Raw genomic sequence first — 22395 nt, 5'->3', positions numbered from 1 at the left:
GTAATTAGCATAAAATCTATTTATCTAATAGAGCAATCTAAACATTTCCTAATTTTGACACGTGGCACTTTTAAAAAGAGCAAATGTTATTACCCAGCACTTTTAAAAAATATATAATTTAGTGTATGGAAAATTTTTTATTAGATTATTTGAATTTTTATTTAAAAAATTATAATTTAATGAAGGATCGTGTTAAAAATATGATAAAAAATAAATAGGGTGATAATACGTATTTATAAATATTAATTTAAAAAATAAAATTACAACTTATTTAATCGATTAACTTACACAAAAATTAAAATAATTAAATAAATAATGAAGAAAATTCTAAGGAAAATTATTTGTTATTTAAATTTATAAAGGTATGCAAAAACGTTTTTTATTATTATAATAATAAGGGGCAACTTTTAAATAATTATTATTATAAATACACGTTAATTACGACAGTTAATATTAATAAATGTGTTTTAAATAAAATTTTATTATTAATTTTTTAATTATATCGAACCGAAAATGAGCTAAAGTGTGACTAAAGTCATAGCCAATCGATTAAAGGTCATTTTCGTTGATATTATAGATGAATCGCAAAGTGGCCGTTTAGTTCCAAACAATGTGTTGGTAGCTTTTAAAGTGTTCCACTCTATAAAGACTCGAGATCCTTCGAGCCATCCTTTGATGTCTTTAAAATTGGATATAGCAAAAGTTTATGACAGAGTTTAGTAGTCCTTTTTGGAATCTGCTATGTTAAAGTTGGGTTTCTTTACATTTTGGGTATCACTAGTTATGCTTGTGTATAGAGTGGTTCATATTCGGTGCTTATAAATAGTAATCCTGTGGGTTTTATCATCCCGACTAGAGGTATTCAACAGGTGATTCAATCTCTCCTTATTTGTTTTTTTTTTATTTTGAAAGGTTATCAAATCTTTTGTGATGTGAAGTGAGCAATGGTAGTTTACATGGCCTTTAGATTTGTAGAGGGGCTCCTATGTTTTCTCACGTTTTATTTTGTATATTATTGTATTATTTTTCTGAGAGCAAATTCTGTAAAAGTTGGCATTATTACATAAGTACTACAACGGTATGAACTTTTATCTGACCAAAAGATTAATTTGCATAAATCAAAAATTATTTTCAGTGCATATGTGGTAGATTCTTTGAAAAATGTTTTATATGCTAAATGAGATTGGTAGATAGACACCATTTATATCTCGACTTACCAACAACTATTGGTCGTGATCATAATTTTTTTTTCTAAACTTAAAGATCGTTTATGGTGTCGCCTTCAAGGTTGGACGGAGAGACTTTTGTTTGGATTAGCAAAAAATATTCTCATTAAAATTGTGGCACAAGCAATACCTACATATCTTATGCAGTGTTTTCAGCTCCCTATTGGTTTATGTAATGATTGCAGGCAATGATTTGTCATTTTTGGTGAGTACAGAAAAATAGTGAAAGGAGAATGCATTTGTGTTCCTAGAGTCAGTTATGTTGACCGAAGAAGGAATGGGGTCTTCGATTTCGATATTCTGAGTCCTTTAATTAGGCCTTGCTAGCAAAGTAAGGCTACCGCATTCTACAATATCCATAATATTTATTTGCTCGCATATTAAAATCTAAATACTACACTCGAGATTCTTTTCTCAACGCTGGTTCTAGTTCCCTTCCAAGCTATACTTGGCGAAATATTCTATTTGGTTGAGATCTATTATTGCGAGGATTATGTTGGTAAATTAAGGATGGTACTACAGCAAAATTATAGACTGATCATTGGATACCACAATCGACTACTTTTCAAGTCATTACTCATCTCAATACAATCCCGTTGGATGCTACTGCCTTAATTAGTAGTCCCAACAGATCGTGGAATTGAGATTTAGTGTCGCGTATTTACTACCGGTTGATGTAGAAAGATTGCAACTTATCCCTTTGGATCTCTTCAAGAGGCTAGATTGTTGGGTGTGGCATTATGAGCTACATGAAAATTATGCTGTTAAGGGTGGATATCGCTTGGCGTTCTCTTATAAGTTAGCTGCTACTCACACTAATGCAACTTCTTCTAGCTCTGTCCCTTTGGGTATGTGGCGCAAGTTATGAAAATTAGTTGTTCTCCCAAAAATCCTTCAATTTCTTTGGCGAATAGTGCTTAATATTCTTCCGGCACGAGCTACTTTGCATCAGCGGCTTCCATCTATTCCTTTACACTGCTAGTTGTCTTCTTCACCAAAGTCAGTAGTCCATTTGTACCGTGATTGTCCTTTAATATGGGAAGTATGGTTTAACTCATCTTTGAATTAGATATAATCCATATGTGTTGTGATTATCCTTCACCAGAGTCGATGGTGCTCTATTCTTCCTAATGAAAAGTCCAGGAGTGTGTTTTATAACAAAACAAAAAAAATATATTTAAGTAATAAATTTTATATTATCTTTTCAATAATGCCATTTAAATATATTATTACATGACTAATTATTATTGAAATTAAAAAATATATATATTTTTCACTAAATATTAAATAAATATATTAGAAAATCAATCAATAAATTATTATAATCTTTCAATTCCATAAAAATAAACCAATATTTATTTTAATATGAATTTTTAAAAAAATATTATTAATAGAGATAAAATAATAAATTTTGGGTTGTCTTTTATAAAATACTCTCTACTTATATTGCTTAATTACTAAATTATTTTTGAAATAAATAAATTTTACTTTTTTTAAGTATGTAATGAATATAAACATATTAGGAAGTTAATAAACAAATCACATTTAAACAAAAAAAGTGGTCTGTAATTTGAAATTAATAATAGTAAAAAAAGATATTATTTGTGAGACGGAGGAATATGAAAAAAAAAGTAACATATAATTGTAATGGATAAAAATAATAATAATTTTTTACTAAAAATATTGAAAGATTTTATTTTGAAAAATAATAAAAAAATATAAGTAAAATTAAAAAATAAAAATAAATTTTCACCCATGAAAAATATTTTCCATATTTTTCAAGGAAACAACATTTTATTATTTAATTTTAATTTAAAATTAAAAATATTAATAAATTTATTTATATAATTATTAATAAAATTTTCAAAATCTAGAAAATAATTTTCATTCTTTGAAAAGAAAAGGTTAATTTACTTGACAATAATATTTTATATATTTTATGATATATGGAGCACTCAAGAAAATTAATTTCTATTTAAAAAATAAATAAATTATTTTGAGTAAATTAATTTTTTTATAAAAAAATTATTTTCTATACCGTAAAAACTTTATTATAATGCTCATATATAAATTTATTAATATATTTTATTTTAAAATTAAAATTAAATAATAAAATAAATTATTTTATTAAAAAATATATTTCACATAAAATATATTTAAAAAAATATTTTTCATAAAATATAATTTTTTAAATACAAATTATTTTTTATAAACAAATTAATCCTTTAAATAACTTAATTTTTTTTCTTTTGATTATAAAATTTTCTTTTATTAACTAATTTTTTAAGTGCCTTAAATGCAAGTACTATAAAAAACATACTTATTTTGAACAATGTTTTCCATAAAATAAATAGAGTCTAAATATTAAATTAAATTATTTTATTCCAAAAAAACATTTTAATGATATAAAGCATTTTTTTTCAAAATATATATATATATTTTTTTTATTTAAAGACTTTTCCCGGACCTGTATTGTCAAAAAGATTCATAATGATAAAAATGTCAATTAGTATACTAAATTTAACATACTGACAGATTTACAATTTAATATTTAAATATTGTCATTTTTAATAAATCAGTCTCAACATTTTTAAAAATTTATTAAACATTCTTATTTTTTCTTTTCAATATCAAAATAATCATTCCATTTATTTTTACTATTAAAAATATAGCAAAGGATCAAATTACCTCAATTTTTTTCATTATCTTCCTCCTTCTTCATTAATTCTTCCTCCTTCTCTTCTTTTTCTTCTTTAATTCTTTTTCTTCTACTTCATCTTTGATTTTTCTTCGATTTTTTTTATTCTTCTGTACGAAGGAGAGACAATTCTTCTTCTTTTTTTATCATCATTTTCTTCTTTTTCTTTTTTTTTTCTTTTTCTTTTTCTTTTTCTTTTTTCTTCTTATTCTCTTTCATTATAATCATCTTTTTAATTCTAACGTTTTAATATTTTAATAAATTTCTAAAAATATAAAGACTGACTTGTTAATAATAGCAATATTCAAGAACTAAATAAGGAGTTTTATTTAAGGGCAAAATTGAATTTTAAAAATTTTCTCTCATCCTTTATCTATTTTTAACATAAAATAAGACAGAAAGACTATTTTTTAAAAATATAAAGATTGACTTGTTAATGATGACAATACTCAGAAACTAAATAATAAATCTCTTTTTAGAATATTCGAGCAGTAGGCTTAAACTTAATCAATTGCTTTTTTGTTTCTGAAAAGTCCATTCCATCTAGTATAACATGTTCTTAAAATCATGGAAATTTCCCATTGAATCCATGAAAATGAAATTCAAAAAGGGCTGCTGAAGTTCTCACATAAACAAACGTCTACAAGAAAATATCAGAATTGAATTCCATTATAGAAGTCTAGCTCCACAATCAAAGTCACAATGCATAAGCAACTCAAGATTAATGGCTGATCTCTTTGACCTGCTAGTATTGTTTATATAAGATTCACTTCTTCTGTTTCCAAAAGGATCTTCAAGAGAGGAAGTGTACTGTTATATGAACAACTCAAACATTCCACTATCTATCTCATACTGAAAGAGGCCAAGTATTCAAACATTGGCATTTTCCTTTGAAAATTTTCTAGTATATGTCAAATCATAAATCTAAAATATGGAAACTACTTGTCTAGACTGGATCCACACGAGTCTGTAATATAAATATATGAGATTTCATGTAAACCTTAGAATATATTTACACTAGGGGATCGTAGTAGACTTAGTTTAGATAACAATTGCTATCATGATTCTAGAGTCTAGAGATAAATGAACAAATCCATTGAATTTGTGAAACTAGAAACAAAAACCAACTCATTCCCATACTAACACAAGTCTCAAAAGACAATCATCTGATCCAGAAACTTGCAGACAACATACAAAATGTATGGAAAATGATCAGGTTAAGGAATGGTGGCTAGAGGTACAAATCTGCCATTCTTCTTCTTCACTTCTCCCCACCTTATCTCCAGCAGCCTTCACAACAATTCTTTGCATTTTGTGAACAAGTAGAGACAACTATACCTTTCTTCACATATTTAAAATATTTTCATGAAAAGAAGTTAAATATATTAGAAAAGAAAATACATAAATGGCATAAAGCTAGTAATTCAGGAGAACCTAGTGATTTAGCCCATGAATGTGAAAGACCACCACTAGATAGAGTATTTTTCAAAAAGAACCAAATATCTCATGGAATGCAACCAATTGTAAATACCAACAATATCCAGGATAACAACATAAGAGAAATAAACTTACAAAATAATTGGACCAATGTATCATTACACATAATAGGACAACAATTAGATAGAATGGAAGAAAAGATAGAGAGAAACCACGAAGCAATTACAAATATAGAACATATAGAAACACCACAAGCATCATCACCAACAACACCTAGACCAAATACAATCTATTTATCCCAAAGGTATAGTAATCCAAAACCATATGATATAGATCCAGCCATAAAACCCATTAATAAACCTTTCACAAAAATGATACCGCCATCACAAAACCCCATTGAGATAGTAACACTAAGTCCAAAAACAGAATTAACTGATATGTCAAAATTATTGCAGAAAATTATAAAAGAACAAAATATTTCTAAAGGAGGAATTAAACAAAGTACGTCTCCAAAAACCAATATGACAGGAGGCATTAAAATAAATGAACCTATACAAACTCAAAGTAATATACCAAGTGAAAGTACCAGTAAAGATAAAAATAAAATAACTATTTTAACAGAATATAATGAGACTTCTTCTTCTGAAGATGACACTATCAACAATCCCTTGGAAGCATCAGACTCTGACCAAGAAAACAATATTCCTGTAAATACGATAGGAAGAAATTATGATAGAAGACCAGATGATTTAAAAATATTAGACAGAAAACAAAAACAATATAATGCAAAAAATATTTATGAATGGAATATAGATGATATGTCTGAAATTGAAATTATACAAATAACCAAAGAAATGGTAATTGTAGGAAATATATATAAACAAAGAGTTGGAGTTACTGAACGAGAAGCAGCTGAGAATATAATATTAGGTTTTACAGGAGAACTAAGAACTTGGTGGGACAAATTATTAAGTAATGAAATAAAAACTAATATATTAACAGCAAGAAGAATAGATAATACCACAGGAGAACCAGTTATTGACCCAACAACAGGACAAGCACAATCCTTCACATTAGCTTATTTAGTCTATAATCTTATCTCACATTTTATAGGAGACTTAGATTTATATACAGAACGCAATAGTGAAATCTTACAAAATCTTAAGTGTAGAAAGTTAGAAAATTTTAGATGGTATAAAGACAATTTTCTAAAAAGAGTTTATGCATTAGCAGAACCAAATGCCTATCATTGGAAAGAGAAATTTTTAACAGGACTACCAAGACTATTTTCTACAAAAGTAAAAGAAACAATTGAACAAAAATTTGGACACATATCATATGATGACTTAACTTATGGAGACTTAATCACATGTGTAAATTTAACCGGAATACGCTTATGTAGAGACATGAAACTACAACAAAAAATAAAAATAGAAAATAGACAATCGAGAAAAGAATTAGGAAATTGGTGCGAACAATTTGGATTTGGAACAATAAATAAACAAAAATATAAAAGAAATAAGCCTTTTAAAGACAAAATTTATAGACAAAATAAGTATCCTAGAAAGAAATTTTATAAGAAACAATATGATAAACGGCCTACTAGAAAACCATTTAGTAAGCGACCATTTAAAAGAAATAATTATAAGAAAAATAATCTTAGAAAATTCAATAACAAAAATAACATAACATGTTATTTATGTAACCAAAAGGGACATTATGCTAAAGAACGTCCTGCAAGAAAGAAAATACATGAATTAGGTTTAGAATTAAAAATTGACAATATAGATCAATTATTAGATAAAATTGACCAAATTAAATTATCTTCTTCAGAACTAGAAGATGAATACAGTAGTAACAATTCATCAGAGACAATAGATAGTACAGATAGTAATCATAATTGTCAAGGAGAAATTTGTCATTGTAACAATAAAGTGAATGTCTTAACAGAATATCAACAAGTACTAGAACAAATAGAGCAAGTACAAGATTCCAATATAAAACGAAAAATGTTTAAAAAATTAACAAAATTAATTAATGAAGAAATAAAACAAGAAACTGCACCACCAACCAAATTTGAAGATATTGAACAAATGTTTAAAAATAAAAAATCGGTAACAACAATTTCTTCCATGGACTTACAATCTGAAATAAGACAATTAAAACTAGAAGTAAGACAATTAAAACTAAGGTGTGATTATTTAGAACAAAATCAACACATACAACAAAATCAAAGTATAGCACAGAATTTAGGAAAAGATAAGACAAAAGTCGAAACAGACACAGAAGAAGAACAACCATTAAAGTTTAATGATATTACTAGAATTAAATATCAAAAATGGTATGTAAAAATTAATTTAACAATTAAAGATTTTACATTAGAAACCATAGCCATGCTAGACTCAGGAGCAGACATGAATTGTATAGACCAAGGCATAATACCAAGTAAATATTTTCATAAAACTAAACAAACTTTATCCGCCGCAAATTCAACAAAAGTAAAAATAGATTACAAAATACCAAGTGCACATATATGTAACAATGGAATTTGTTTTAAAACTAGCTTTATGTTAATAAAAAATCTCAATACACAAATCATATTAGGAAACCCATTTTTACAAATGTTATATCCCTTTAAAGTCACACAATTAGGTTTAGAAACCAATGTATTAGGACAGGATATTATATTTCAATTCATAACACCAATTAATTATCATGATATTAATATATTTCAACAAACAAATATAAGCAAAATAAATAATTTAAAAAATCAGATAAAATTTTTAAAAAGTGATTTACATTCTATCAAAATAGAAGAACAATTAGAAAAACCAATTATTCAACAACAACTAAAAGAAATTCAAGAAAAATTTGAAAAAGATTTATGTTCAGAGTTGCCAACAGCTTTTTGGGATCGAAAACAACATATAGTAACTCTACCATACGAACCAAGCTTTAATGAGCAAAATATCCCAACAAAAGCGAGACCTATACAAATGAATCAAGAAATGGTAGAATTTTGTAAAAAAGAAATTCAAGATTTATTAACTAAAAAATTAATTAGACCAAGTAAATCACCATGGTCATGTGCAGCTTTTTATGTAATGAAAAATGCAGAGATTGAAAGGGGAGCACCCCGATTAGTCATAAATTATAAACCTTTAAATACCGCTTTACAATGGATAAGATATCCTATACCAAATAAACAAGATCTCTTAAATAGGCTTTACAAAGCACAAATATTCTCAAAATTTGACATGAAATCAGGATTTTGGCAAATTCAAATAGCCGAACAAGATAAATATAAAACTGCTTTCACTGTACCTTTCGGGCAATATGAATGGAATATTATGCCTTTTGGATTAAAAAATGCACCAAGTGAATTCCAAAAAATAATGAATGATATTTTTAATCCATATAAATTTATAATCACTTATATTGATGATGTTTTAATTTTTAGTGAAAATATAGACCAACACATTAAACATGTAAATGTTTTTTATAAAGCTGTAAAAAGAAATGGTTTAGTTTTATCAAAACCAAAAATGAAATTATTTCAAACAAAAATTAGATTTTTGGGTCATGAGATTTATCAAAACACAATCATACCAATCCAAAGGAGTATCGAATTTGCTAATAAGTTTCCCGATGAAATCAAAGATAAGAATCAACTACAAAGATTTTTAGGTTCATTAAATTATATTGCAGATTTTTTACCCAAATTACGAATCCTATGTAAACCATTATATAATAGATTAAAGAAAAATCCTAAACCATGGACTAGTAACCATACTAAAATTATTCAGGAAATCAAAAAACATGTTAAAACCTTACCATGTTTAAATATTTGCAATCCTAATATACCAAAAATAGTAGAAACAGATGCGTCTGACCAAGGATTCGGAGGCATATTAAAACAACGTATCAATAATAAAGAACATATAATAAGATACTACTCAGGAGTTTGGAATCCGACTCAAGAAAAATATTCTACAATCAAAAAAGAAATTTTAGCAATAGTTTTATGTGTCACAAAATTTCAAGGAGATTTATTAAATCAGAAATTCACAATTCAAGTAGATTGTAAAGCTGCTAAAGATGTTCTAACCAAAGATGTAAAAAACCTAGCAGCCAAACATATTTTTGCCAGGTGGCAAGCTTTTTAATCTATTTTTGATTTTGACATTATTCATATAAAAGGAACTGATAATTCTATTGCTGATTTCCTAACACGTGAATTTTTGCAGGGCAAAAATGACTGACAAAGGAAAGGAAGTTGAAAAGCGAATTTCTTTAAGATCACCAATAATCAAACCATGTAATATCAGCCTATTACCATCAGGACAGCATAGTCCTAGACCAATTTATACTAATACCTCTTCCATAATCACCCGACCAATGAACCCAATATCCAGTGCATTGATTTCAACAAATTTAAGACCTAGTTTTGCTTCAACCAACAGATTTAGCCCATTACTATCAGCACCAATACCTCCATCTACTTTTAAACAAGCAGTTACTGGCCCAACTATCCTTAGCCCATCATCTTCAAATCCATTACCTACCCAAGAGCCAACCCAAACAGAATACAGTTATAAATCCATAGATGAATACATCTTGACCATTGAACCTGAATATTGGGCTCAAAATCCCAATTTGAATATCTACCAATTATGTAGTACTATTTTCCCAAGAAATCATTACTACATACCAGACAATTTTCAGAAATCTCAACAATTCTATGAGACCATTCTTATCAATACCTGTTCTATAGTTATTCATAATAACTATGATCCACAAAATCCCAACAAATTAAGATACTGTAAAGTCAGAATACTGAAAATATGGACTCTGACAGATTGGGGTCTTGAACCTCACAAAATGAGAGAAATGATCATGACCATTGGACAAATAAAACAAAATATCAAGTATAATTATTATGATTATCAGATTGCTTGGGAAAGAACTTTTTTCAAGCAAAATGAACAATTGTCTGTGTCATTCTTTTTCTTTTTTGATGACAATTTTTCTTATCCTCTACCATATTGGTTCTACCAATGGTGGAACAAATTTGGTATTTGTGAAATCAATATCCCAAGCCAAATTACCATAGCAAAAGAACAATTCTTTGAAAGACAACAGTTACCCGAAACTATTACCCTAGCTCCTTCTTGGCTAGTCTATAGTCATCATTTTCATATCCCATGGATATTAATGATAGAATACCAGATAAAAGACCAAACCATCGATATTTTTCAAGTACCTACTCTCGTCAGAAAATTCAAAACCAAATGGTGGAATAAAACCAATTTAGAGGGCTGTGGCAGTAAAGCCATTGAACAATTCTTTCAAGACCACCCACAATTTTGCAAAAAATCCAGTATTGCTATTATCACTAGACAAGAAACTTTCTTAGCCAGAAAACAACAAATTATGTCTCAAATGGCTGCATGTACGTCAGAAGAAGAATATGACCAATTGATCAATGAATTAAATGAAGTCAGAAGCTCAGCAGCATCCCCATCACCAATCAGCTTGGATAACGACAATGCTGATTTTTTCACCCAAGCAGAAATGTAAAAAAAAATAATTCACCAAAAGAAGACAAATGTGAAGACGTAAGCAGTGACGACAATTGACAATAGGACAGATGCGGCAGACATAAGGACCCACCAAAGCATTCAGTGGACACAAAAAGACAAAAGAAATGGCAGACAAAAACAAAAAAGAAGGACCCATCTGACTCAGCGTTCACACACTGTGGATGACCGCTCAACCAATTTCAAAAAATTTTTGACGTCCGAAGCTCCACCATCGTCTATAAAAGAAGGCTTCTTCTCCGTTGAAGACACACCGAAATTTCACCAAGAAATTCTCTTTCAAATCTTTATGTATTCAATGCTTAGCTTAGTTTTATTCTCAACAAGTTGTAAGGAGTCTATGGTTTACTACAACCTAGACGTAGCAGTTATTGTATAAATATTTGTATTTTACAAAAGTACGTATTTGTAAGTATCTGTATTTGTATTCAGTTTTAATAATACTTTGTATTATACAAATTGCTACTGTGTAAGACCGTGTTGACGGCAATCCTATTCTCTCTCTCTCTGTTTACCACTCTGAGTTAATTCTGGGATTCCAGGTTAACAGTGCAGGAACCCTAACCAATTTAAAATCAATTGCATTCATCCTAAGTATGCTCTGTGGTTGCGGTTTATACCGACCTGCCACATCAGAAAGTGTGTTGCTCATTTGAATTAATAATGTTTATTATTTTATTTGATATTATTGAATTAGACAATGGTTATATTTTAAAATATTATATTTCCACACAAATAGAATATATAATCGCATATTGCTTTTATGAATATATAATATAACCATGAGATTCATTAAATCAGCATTAGAAAATTTAAGTCTAGTTGATTTAACCAATAAAAGAGAAGTAGAAACCTTTAAGAAAAAATATAATCGAACAAGGAAGATTCATAAGTGATTATCATACTACCAATCATAATGAATATTGCGATTGTAGAGAAGTAGAAAGAACATTAGAATTATTTAATTCCATGATAATGTATTTAGAAGTATTGTTCTAATGTTCTTTCTACTTCTCTACAATCGCAATATTCATTATGATTGGTAGTATGATAATCACTTATGAATCTTCCTTGTTCGATTATATTTTTTCTTAAAGGTTTCTACTTCTCTTTTATTGGTTAAATCAACTAGACTTAAATTTTCTAATGCTGATTTAATGAATCTCATGGTTATATTATATATTCATAAAAGCAATATGCGATTATATATTCTATTTGTGTGGAAATATAATATTTTAAAATATAACCATTGTCTAATTCAATAATATCAAATAAAATAATAAACATTATTAATTCAAATGAGCAACACACTTTCTGATGTGGCAGGTCGGTATAAACCGCAACCACAGAGCATACTTAGGATGAATGCAATTGATTTTAAATTGGTTAGGGTTCCTGCACTGTTAACCTGGAATCCCAGAATTAACTCAGAGTGGTAAACAGAGAGAGAGAGAATAGGATTGCCGTCAACACGGTCTTACACAGTAGCAATTTGTATAATACAAAGTATTATTAAAACTGAATACAAATACAGATACTTACAAATACGTACTTTTGTAAAATACAAATATTTATACAATAACTGCTACGTCTAGGTTGTAGTAAACCATAGACTCCTTACAACTTGTTGAGAATAAAACTAAGCTAAGCATTGAATACATAAAGATTTGAAAGAGAATTTCTTGGTGAAATTTCGGTGTGTCTTCAACGGAGAAGAAGCCTTCTTTTATAGACGATGGTAGAGCTTCAGACGTCAAAAATTTTTTGAAATTGGTTGAGCGGTCATCCACAGTGTGTGAACGCTGAGTCAGATGGGTCCTTCTTTTTTGTTTTTGTCTGCCATTTCTTTTGTCTTTTTGTGTCCACAGTGTGTGAACGCTGAGTCAGATGGGTCCTTCTTTTTTGTTTTTGTCTGCCATTTCTTTTGTCTTTTTGTGTCCACTGAATGCTTTGGTGGGTCCTTATGTCTGCCGCATCTGTCCTATTATCAATTGTCGTCACTGCTTACGTCTTCACATTTGTCTTCTTTTGGTGAATTATTTTTTTTACATTTCTGCTTGGGTGAAAAAATCAGCATTGTCGTTATCCAAGCTGATTGGTGATGGGGATGCTGCTGAGCTTCTGACTTCATTTAATTCATTGATCAATTGGTCATATTCTTCTTCTGACGTACATGCAGCCATTTGAGACATAATTTGTTGTTTTCTGGCTAAGAAAGTTTCTTGTCTAGTGATAATAGCAATACTGGATTTTTTGCAAAATTGTGGGTGGTCTTGAAAGAATTGTTCAATGGCTTTACTGCCACAGCCCTCTAAATTGGTTTTATTCCACCATTTGGTTTTGAATTTTCTGACGAGAGTAGGTACTTGAAAAATATCGATGGTTTGATCTTTTATCTGGTATTCTATCATTAATATCCATGGGATATGAAAATGATGACTATAGACTAGCCAAGAAGGAGCTAGGGTAATAGTTTCGGGTAACTGTTGTCTTTCAAAGAATTGTTCTTTTGCTATGGTAATTTGGCTTGGGATATTGATTTCACAAATACCAAATTTGTTCCACCATTGGTAGAACCAATATGGTAGAGGATAAGAAAAATTGTCATCAAAAAAGAAAAAGAATGACACAGACAATTGTTCATTTTGCTTGAAAAAAGTTCTTTCCCAAGCAATCTGATAATCATAATAATTATACTTGATATTTTGTTTTATTTGTCCAATGGTCATGATCATTTCTCTCATTTTGTGAGGTTCAAGACCCCAATCTGTCAGAGTCCATATTTTCAGTATTCTGACTTTACAGTATCTTAATTTGTTGGGATTTTGTGGATCATAGTTATTATGAATAACTATAGAACAGGTATTGATAAGAATGGTCTCATAGAATTGTTGAGATTTCTGAAAATTGTCTGGTATGTAGTAATGATTTCTTGGGAAAATAGTACTACATAATTGGTAGATATTCAAATTGGGATTTTGAGCCCAATATTCAGGTTCAATGGTCAAGATGTATTCATCTATGGATTTATAACTGTATTCTGTTTGGGTTGGCTCTTGGGTAGGTAATGGATTTGAAGATGATGGGCTAAGGATAGTTGGGCCAGTAACTGCTTGTTTAAAAGTAGATGGAGGTATTGGTGCTGATAGTAATGGGCTAAATCTGTTGGTTGAAGCAAAACTAGGTCTTAAATTTGTTGAAATCAATGCACTGGATATTGGGTTCATTGGTCGGGTGATTATGGAAGAGGTATTAGTATAAATTGGTCTAGGACTATGCTGTCCTGATGGTAATAGGCTGATATTACATGGTTTGATTATTGGTGATCTTAAAGAAATTCGCTTTTCAACTTCCTTTCCTTTGTCAGTCATTTTTGCCCTGCAAAAATTCACGTGTTAGGAAATCAGCAATAGAATTATCAGTTCCTTTTATATGAATAATGTCAAAATCAAAAATAGATTAAAAAGCTTGCCACCTGGCAAAAATATGTTTGGCTGCTAGGTTTTTTACATCTTTGGTTAGAACATCTTTAGCAGCTTTACAATCTACTTGAATTGTGAATTTCTGATTTAATAAATCTCCTTGAAATTTTGTGACACATAAAACTATTGCTAAAATTTCTTTTTTGATTGTAGAATATTTTTCTTGAGTCGGATTCCAAACTCCTGAGTAGTATCTTATTATATGTTCTTTATTATTGATACGTTGTTTTAATATGCCTCCGAATCCTTGGTCAGACGCATCTGTTTCTACTATTTTTGGTATATTAGGATTGCAAATATTTAAACATGGTAAGGTTTTAACATGTTTTTTGATTTCCTGAATAATTTTAGTATGGTTACTAGTCCATGGTTTAGGATTTTTCTTTAATCTATTATATAATGGTTTACATAGGATTCGTAATTTGGGTAAAAAATCTGCAATATAATTTAATGAACCTAAAAATCTTTGTAGTTGATTCTTATCTTTGATTTCATCGGGAAACTTATTAGCAAATTCGATACTCCTTTGGATTGGTATGATTGTGTTTTGATAAATCTCATGACCCAAAAATCTAATTTTTGTTTGAAATAATTTCATTTTTGGTTTTGATAAAACTAAACCATTTCTTTTTACAGCTTTATAAAAAACATTTACATGTTTAATGTGTTGGTCTATATTTTCACTAAAAATTAAAACATCATCAATATAAGTGATTATAAATTTATATGGATTAAAAATATCATTCATTATTTTTTGGAATTCACTTGGTGCATTTTTTAATCCAAAAGGCATAATATTCCATTCATATTGCCCGAAAGGTACAGTGAAAGCAGTTTTATATTTATCTTGTTCGGCTATTTGAATTTGCCAAAATCCTGATTTCATGTCAAATTTTGAGAATATTTGTGCTTTGTAAAGCCTATTTAAGAGATCTTGTTTATTTGGTATAGGATATCTTATCCATTGTAAAGCGGTATTTAAAGGTTTATAATTTATGACTAATCGGGGTGCTCCCCTTTCAATCTCTGCATTTTTCATTACATAAAAAGCTGCACATGACCATGGTGATTTACTTGGTCTAATTAATTTTTTAGTTAATAAATCTTGAATTTCTTTTTTACAAAATTCTACCATTTCTTGATTCATTTGTATAGGTCTCGCTTTTGTTGGGATATTTTGCTCATTAAAGCTTGGTTCGTATGGTAGAGTTACTATATGTTGTTTTCGATCCCAAAAAGCTGTTGGCAACTCTGAACATAAATCTTTTTCAAATTTTTCTTGAATTTCTTTTAGTTGTTGTTGAATAATTGGTTTTTCTAATTGTTCTTCTATTTTGATAGAATGTAAATCACTTTTTAAAAATTTTATCTGATTTTTTAAATTATTTATTTTGCTTATATTTGTTTGTTGAAATATATTAATATCATGATAATTAATTGGTGTTATGAATTGAAATATAATATCCTGTCCTAATACATTGGTTTCTAAACCTAATTGTGTGACTTTAAAGGGATATAACATTTGTAAAAATGGGTTTCCTAATATGATTTGTGTATTGAGATTTTTTATTAACATAAAGCTAGTTTTAAAACAAATTCCATTGTTACATATATGTGCACTTGGTATTTTGTAATCTATTTTTACTTTTGTTGAATTTGCGGCGGATAAAGTTTGTTTAGTTTTATGAAAATATTTACTTGGTATTATGCCTTGGTCTATACAATTCATGTCTGCTCCTGAGTCTAGCATGGCTATGGTTTCTAATGTAAAATCTTTAATTGTTAAATTAATTTTTACATACCATTTTTGATATTTAATTCTAGTAATATCATTAAACTTTAATGGTTGTTCTTCTTCTGTGTCTGTTTCGACTTTTGTCTTATCTTTTCCTAAATTCTGTGCTATACTTTGATTTTGTTGTATGTGTTGATTTTGTTCTAAATAATCACACCTTAGTTTTAATTGTCTTACTTCTAGTTTTAATTGTCTTATTTCAGATTGTAAGTCCATGGAAGAAATTGTTGTTACCGATTTTTTATTTTTAAACATTTGTTCAATATCTTCAAATTTGGTTGGTGGTGCAGTTTCTTGTTTTATTTCTTCATTAATTAATTTTGTTAATTTTTTAAACATTTTTCGTTTTATATTGGAATCTTGTACTTGCTCTATTTGTTCTAGTACTTGTTGATATTCTGTTAAGACATTCACTTTATTGTTACAATGACAAATTTCTCCTTGACAATTATGATTACTATCTGTACTATCTATTGTCTTTGATGAATTGTCACTACTGTATTCATCTTCTAGTTCTGAAGAAGATAATTTAATTTGGTCAATTTTATCTAATAATTGATCTATATTGTCAATTTTTAATTCTAAACCTAATTCATGTATTTTCTTTCTTGCAGGACGTTCTTTAGCATAATGTCCCTTTTGGTTACATAAATAACATGTTATGTTATTTTTGTTATTGAATTTTCTAAGATTATTTTTCTTATAATTATTTCTTTTAAATGGTCGCTTACTAAATGGTTTTCTAGTAGGCCGTTTATCATATTGTTTCTTATAAAATTTCTTTCTAGGATACTTATTTTGTCTATAAATTTTGTCTTTAAAAGGCTTATTTCTTTTATATTTTTGTTTATTTATTGTTCCAAATCCAAATTGTTCGCACCAATTTCCTAATTCTTTTCTCGATTGTCTATTTTCTATTTTTATTTTTTGTTATAGTTTCATGTCTCTACATAAGCGTATTCCGGTTAAATTTACACATGTGATTAAGTCTCCATAAGTTAAGTCATCATATGATATGTGTCCAAATTTTTGTTCAATTGTTTCTTTTACTTTTGTAGAAAATAGTCTTGGTAGTCCTGTTAAAAATTTCTCTTTCCAATGATAGGCATTTGGTTCTGCTAATGCATAAACTCTTTTTAGAAAATTGTCTTTATACCATCTAAAATTTTCTAACTTTCTACACTTAAGATTTTGTAAGATTTCACTATTGCGTTCTGTATATAAATCTAAGTCTCCTATAAAATGTGAGATAAGATTATAGACTAAATAAGCTAATGTGAAGGATTGTGCTTGTCCTGTTGTTGGGTCAATAACTGGTTCTCCTATGGTTATCTATTCTTCTTGCTGTTAATATATTAGTTTTTATTTCATTACTTAATAATTTGTCCCACCAAGTTCTTAGTTCTCCTGTAAAACCTAATATTATATTCTCAGCTGCTTCTCGTTCAGTAACTCCAACTCTTTGTTTATATATATTTCCTACAATTACCATTTCTTTGGTTATTTGTATAATTTCAATTTCAGACATATCATCTATATTCCATTCATAAATATTTTTTGCATTATATTGTTTTTGTTTTCTGTCTAATATTTTTAAATCATCTGGTCTTCTATCATAATTTCTTCCTATCGTATTTACAGGAATATTGTTTTCTTGGTCAGAGTCTGATGCTTCCAAGGGATTGTTGATAGTGTCATCTTCAGAAGAAGAAGTCTCATTATATTCTGTTAAAATAGTTATTTTATTTTTATCTTTACTGGTACTTTCACTTGGTATATTACTTTGAGTTTGTATAGGTTCATTTATTTTAATGCCTCCTGTCATATTGGTTTTTGGAGACGTACTTTGTTTAATTCCTCCTTTAGAAATATTTTGTTCTTTTATAATTTTCTGCAATAATTTTGACATATCAGTTAATTCTGTTTTTGGACTTAGTGTTACTATCTCAATGGGGTTTTGTGATGGCGGTATCATTTTTGTGAAAGGTTTATTAATGGGTTTTATGGCTGGATCTATATCATATGGTTTTGGATTACTATACCTTTGGGATAAATAGATTGTATTTGGTCTAGGTGTTGTTGGTGATGGTGCTTGTGGTGTTTCTATATGTTCTATATTTGTAATTGCTTCGTGGTTTCTCTCTATCTTTTCTTCCATTCTATCTAATTGTTGTCCTATTATGTGTAATGATACATTGGTCCAATTATTTTGTAAGTTTATTTCTCTTATGTTGTTATCCTGGATATTGTTGGTATTTACAATTGGTTGCATTCCATGAGATATTTGGTTCTTTTTGAAAAATACTCTATCTAGTGGTGGTCTTTCACATTCATGGGCTAAATCACTAGGTTCTCCTGAATTACTAGCTTTATGCCATTTATGTATTTTCTTTTCTAATATATTTAACTTCTTTTCATGAAAATATTTTAAATATGTGAAGAAAGGTATAGTTGTCTCTACTTGTTCACAAAATGCAAAGAATTGTTTAGAAGAACTAGATCTTCTAGGTCTAGACAACCAGATGAAGACCTCATAAATTATTTAAATATTACAGATAATAATACAACCATATTATCTAGGGAAAGTACTTGGAATGACCAACAATTAGCTAATTGGAAACCTCCTAAAACAGAAATTTCAGCCATATATAAAAAAGGCATATTCGATTTTAAAGCTGCTAGAGCTATTAAGACCAAAGAAAAAGTTATATCATTATATTCAGAAAACCAATCTATGAGTTTATTAAGTAAGAAGACAATTTTAAAATACATTAGTCAAGGATATAGATTTATGCACATAGGTTTAGTACAAATTGCAATTAAACCATTAACTGTAGAAGGTTTAAATACCAGTATGCATGTAGCATTAAGAGATTGTAGACATAATAATTACAAAGACTCTTTATTAGGATTATTTGAAACTAGTTTAACTAATGGACCAATATATTCAAATTGTTTTCCTAATTTCACAATTTCATTAACTGATCCTCATATTATGAAAATATTAACATTAGACATTTTAACACATAATTATAATATGTTAAAAGGATCTCATATTTATGAAGTATTTTATCGATTAAATTATAAAATAATGAATACAGGACTATGTCCAAATGCTATTAATCATAATAGATTAACAGGTGAGACAATTTTTTGGGAAATTGACCAAACTAAAGCAAATATTACTATACCAAAAACAATAAAATGGACAGATGTGAATCTACCAGAAAGCTGGAAATACCCTGTCAGAACCATACCAAGTTTACCTCCAAAAGAAAATAAAGAAGTAGACTATATTATACAAACGGAAGATGGAGCAGTAGAATTAAAATATAAAAGATCAAACTCTTTTAGACAAACTAGTCCAACCATTTATCAACCTTCCAGACATTCAATAGGATCTTCCCACAGAAGACCCAATATTGAAATCCATACAGAAACAAGTATTTCTGAAGAATCCACTATTCCTGTATACCAAGGACCATTTGTAGGAGAAACCTCAGGAACTAAACCTATTGAAGAAACATTTAATCAACAAACCACCCCACAACCTACTAAAGGTATCAAAATACAAGAAGGTGTTTTTAGACAAGGTCAATTTAGTCAACCATATGAAGATAGTGATTATTCTATTAATACCTTAACCCAGTCTTTTAATCTTGATAAAGACCAAATTCAAGCTGACTACATGTCAGAACAAAACCGGGGGAATAGAGATATATTTTTGCACACATATTCCAGAAAAGAACAAAGTCTAATTAAAAAACAATTTTTTGCATTTTGTGAACAAGTAGAGACAACTATACCTTTCTTCACATATTTAAAATATTTTCATGAAAAGAAGTTAAATATATTAGAAAAGAAAATATTTAACGTAGTTAGATTAGTTACCTCAGCAAATGCAGAGGTCAGCAGGTAGTGGGTGAAGGCTATATTGGAGATTATCACCACTGCATAAAAACCAACAGCTTAAGTTGGGATACATACATTCATAACCATATCAAGCACAAACTAGGAATAATGTAAATTAAATGACGAAAAAAATAATTTTATTCTCAAAATTGCTTATTTTTAATGCACTGAATACAATAATCATAGTCTTTGTGTCTGCTGTATTATGTCAAAGTCATCAGAGTACTCGGTTAAATCTCGAACCTGAAGCATGCCTCTTCCTCTCCTACTATAATGCCGAATGCAGATCCAGTGCCAGCTAAAGAAATTGCAGGAACATTGATTCCAGCAAGTGGCTGCACTGGAATGGATAGTGAAGCACAGGCTTTTGATTTTCCATTGCTGAGAAAGTGTGCATCTCTTTTCTCATGTCAAATGAATCATCATTCAATTCTTAAATGCCTTTCAGCTGCACAATCTAACAGTACATGCAACAGCCTGTGCCCAAAATTTGAGCCTTGCTTTAACGTCTTCCGGATGATCACCTGGATCAGTTGAAAAAATAAATAACTTAAATGATTGATACCCTTTCGTATTCAATCTACAGAAGAATTATCTGTTAAAAGAAATTTTCAATTATGATGAAACCAACATGACATTTATTCTATGTTCTTGTCATATCATCACCAAATATGGAAACCCTTTTTAGAATTAAGAATTTTGCAAAAAATTAATTCAACTAATTTATTTTCTATCAATTCAAAGGTGGAAATTCTATTCTTTTTAATTTGAAAAAAAAAACATTTTTAAAAGAAATTAAAACCATTCATGATTTTCAAAGTATTCATTTGAATTTCCAAACTGAGCCCCTACAATTCACAATCAATTCATAAAAGAAATTATAAAAGGAACAATTCGCTAAAACAGAGATCGGCCCCAAGAACTACAGATCTCAATTCCAAATCTAGTATTTGATCCAAATTAAAGATCCCAAGCAATAATCACCTCCAAAATTAAATCATATATCCCAGGCAACATCAAATATCAAAGCATTAATCTGCATTTACATTTTATTACCAAGTTCACCACCTAGGTTCTGTTTAGATTAATGAATTTGAAGTTAAATTTGAATTTCAAATGTTAGATTCAAATTTTAAAATTTGCATTCATAAAGGTGAATATCTAAAAAAAATGTTAGGTTTGATCAAAATTTCAAATAATATGACTAATGCTATTTCGAGATTGCGAATCCAAACACAAATATCAAGAAATTTCAAAAACCCATCACAAATTCAACTTAACAAAATAGAAACCAGATCAAATACTTATCAAAACCACAAGGATCAACTAAAATGAGAAATTCAAAATATAGGAAACTAAAAAAAAAAAGGTTGAACTCACCAGGAGTAGAGATCTTCCAGTTAGCAATAGGACTAGATGCAGTCTCAGCAGGAGCAGGACAGCTTCTCTCAGGAGACTTATGGTGTTCATCAAGAAACTTCTGACTCATAGAGTAACAAAGCTCAAGAGCTGGCAAGGTATTGCAGAGCTCAGGGATCTCATCATAGCTAAAACCAAACCCAAGATCCAAACACCCTTTAAGCTCATCAAGATCATCATCTGTCAAGCTCTTGGTCCTCTTCAAATCATCTTCATTAGTATTAGCTACATCAACATACCCTTCTAGCAGCACTTGATTCTTCTTTTTCTTGCTGTTGCTCCTACTTCTGGAGCTGAAGGTGCTGCTATGGCTGTTTTGGTAATTGTTGGTGGTGCTTTGATTCATTTTCTTCCATATTTCATCAGTTTCTTGATAGAAAATCTCATCTCCATGTGGGGTTTCTGACTCATCATGTTGTTGGTTTAGGTTTGTGGAAGAAACCCAAGTTTCTTGTTCACAAGAAATGCCCACCATGTTTGCTTTCTCTAAATAGCTTCTCTTCAGAGCTCTCTCTCTCAATGGCGCTTGAGATATACGAAGACTGGTGCTTATAAAGCTGCAGCCAACTAAGAACCAACCATTTTTTAATTAAAAATAAATATTTTAATTTTTATGGATGTATGTATGGATACCATACGAGATGCATGAGTATACATGGGATGATGGAGATGACGTGGCGAAGACAGCTGTGGTTGATGATGACTGGAGAAGGAAGTGGACACGTGGTGGGGATGCGAACAAAAAGTGAATAGAAATAACAAATGGAAGTGGGGCCCACCACGTGCTTTTGAGTCATGCTGTTGCAGGTCTTGTTTGTTTGTGCGT

The 22395-nt window shown here is 29.2% G+C and overlaps 1 protein-coding gene across 6 annotated transcripts; it reads right to left on the bottom strand.

The window, feature by feature from the left end:
- Positions 1–12803: 12803 nt before the first annotated feature.
- LOC110608268 (transposon Tf2-1 polyprotein) lies at positions 12804–22109 on the bottom strand. 6 transcript variants are annotated; one of them, XM_043956257.1, is made up of 3 exons: positions 20394–20598; positions 20130–20188; positions 12804–14339 (listed from the first exon to the last, which is right to left on the bottom strand). In XM_043956257.1, exon 3 carries the CDS (start codon positions 14330–14332, stop codon positions 13007–13009), a length of 1326 nt encoding a protein of 441 aa, XP_043812192.1. In that variant the 5' UTR covers positions 14333–14339; positions 20130–20188; positions 20394–20598; the 3' UTR covers positions 12804–13006. The 6 variants fall into 5 exon arrangements, 5 of the variants coding, with proteins under 5 accessions (XP_043812192.1, XP_043812191.1, XP_043812190.1 ...); XM_043956256.1 differs by lacking the exon at positions 12804–14339 and adding an exon at positions 14402–19750; XR_002486848.2 differs by lacking the exon at positions 12804–14339 and adding an exon at positions 21531–22109 and having other exon boundaries at positions 18187–20188; positions 20394–20674.
- Between the last annotated feature and the right edge of the window lie 286 nt (positions 22110–22395).

This window comes from Manihot esculenta, chromosome 4 (genome assembly GCF_001659605.2).
Source record: "Manihot esculenta cultivar AM560-2 chromosome 4, M.esculenta_v8, whole genome shotgun sequence".
In the NCBI taxonomy this organism is placed as follows: Eukaryota; Viridiplantae; Streptophyta; class Magnoliopsida; order Malpighiales; family Euphorbiaceae; genus Manihot; species Manihot esculenta.
Note: the sequence above shows the minus strand (reverse complement) of the source record. Positions and strands in the feature narration are given on the sequence as shown.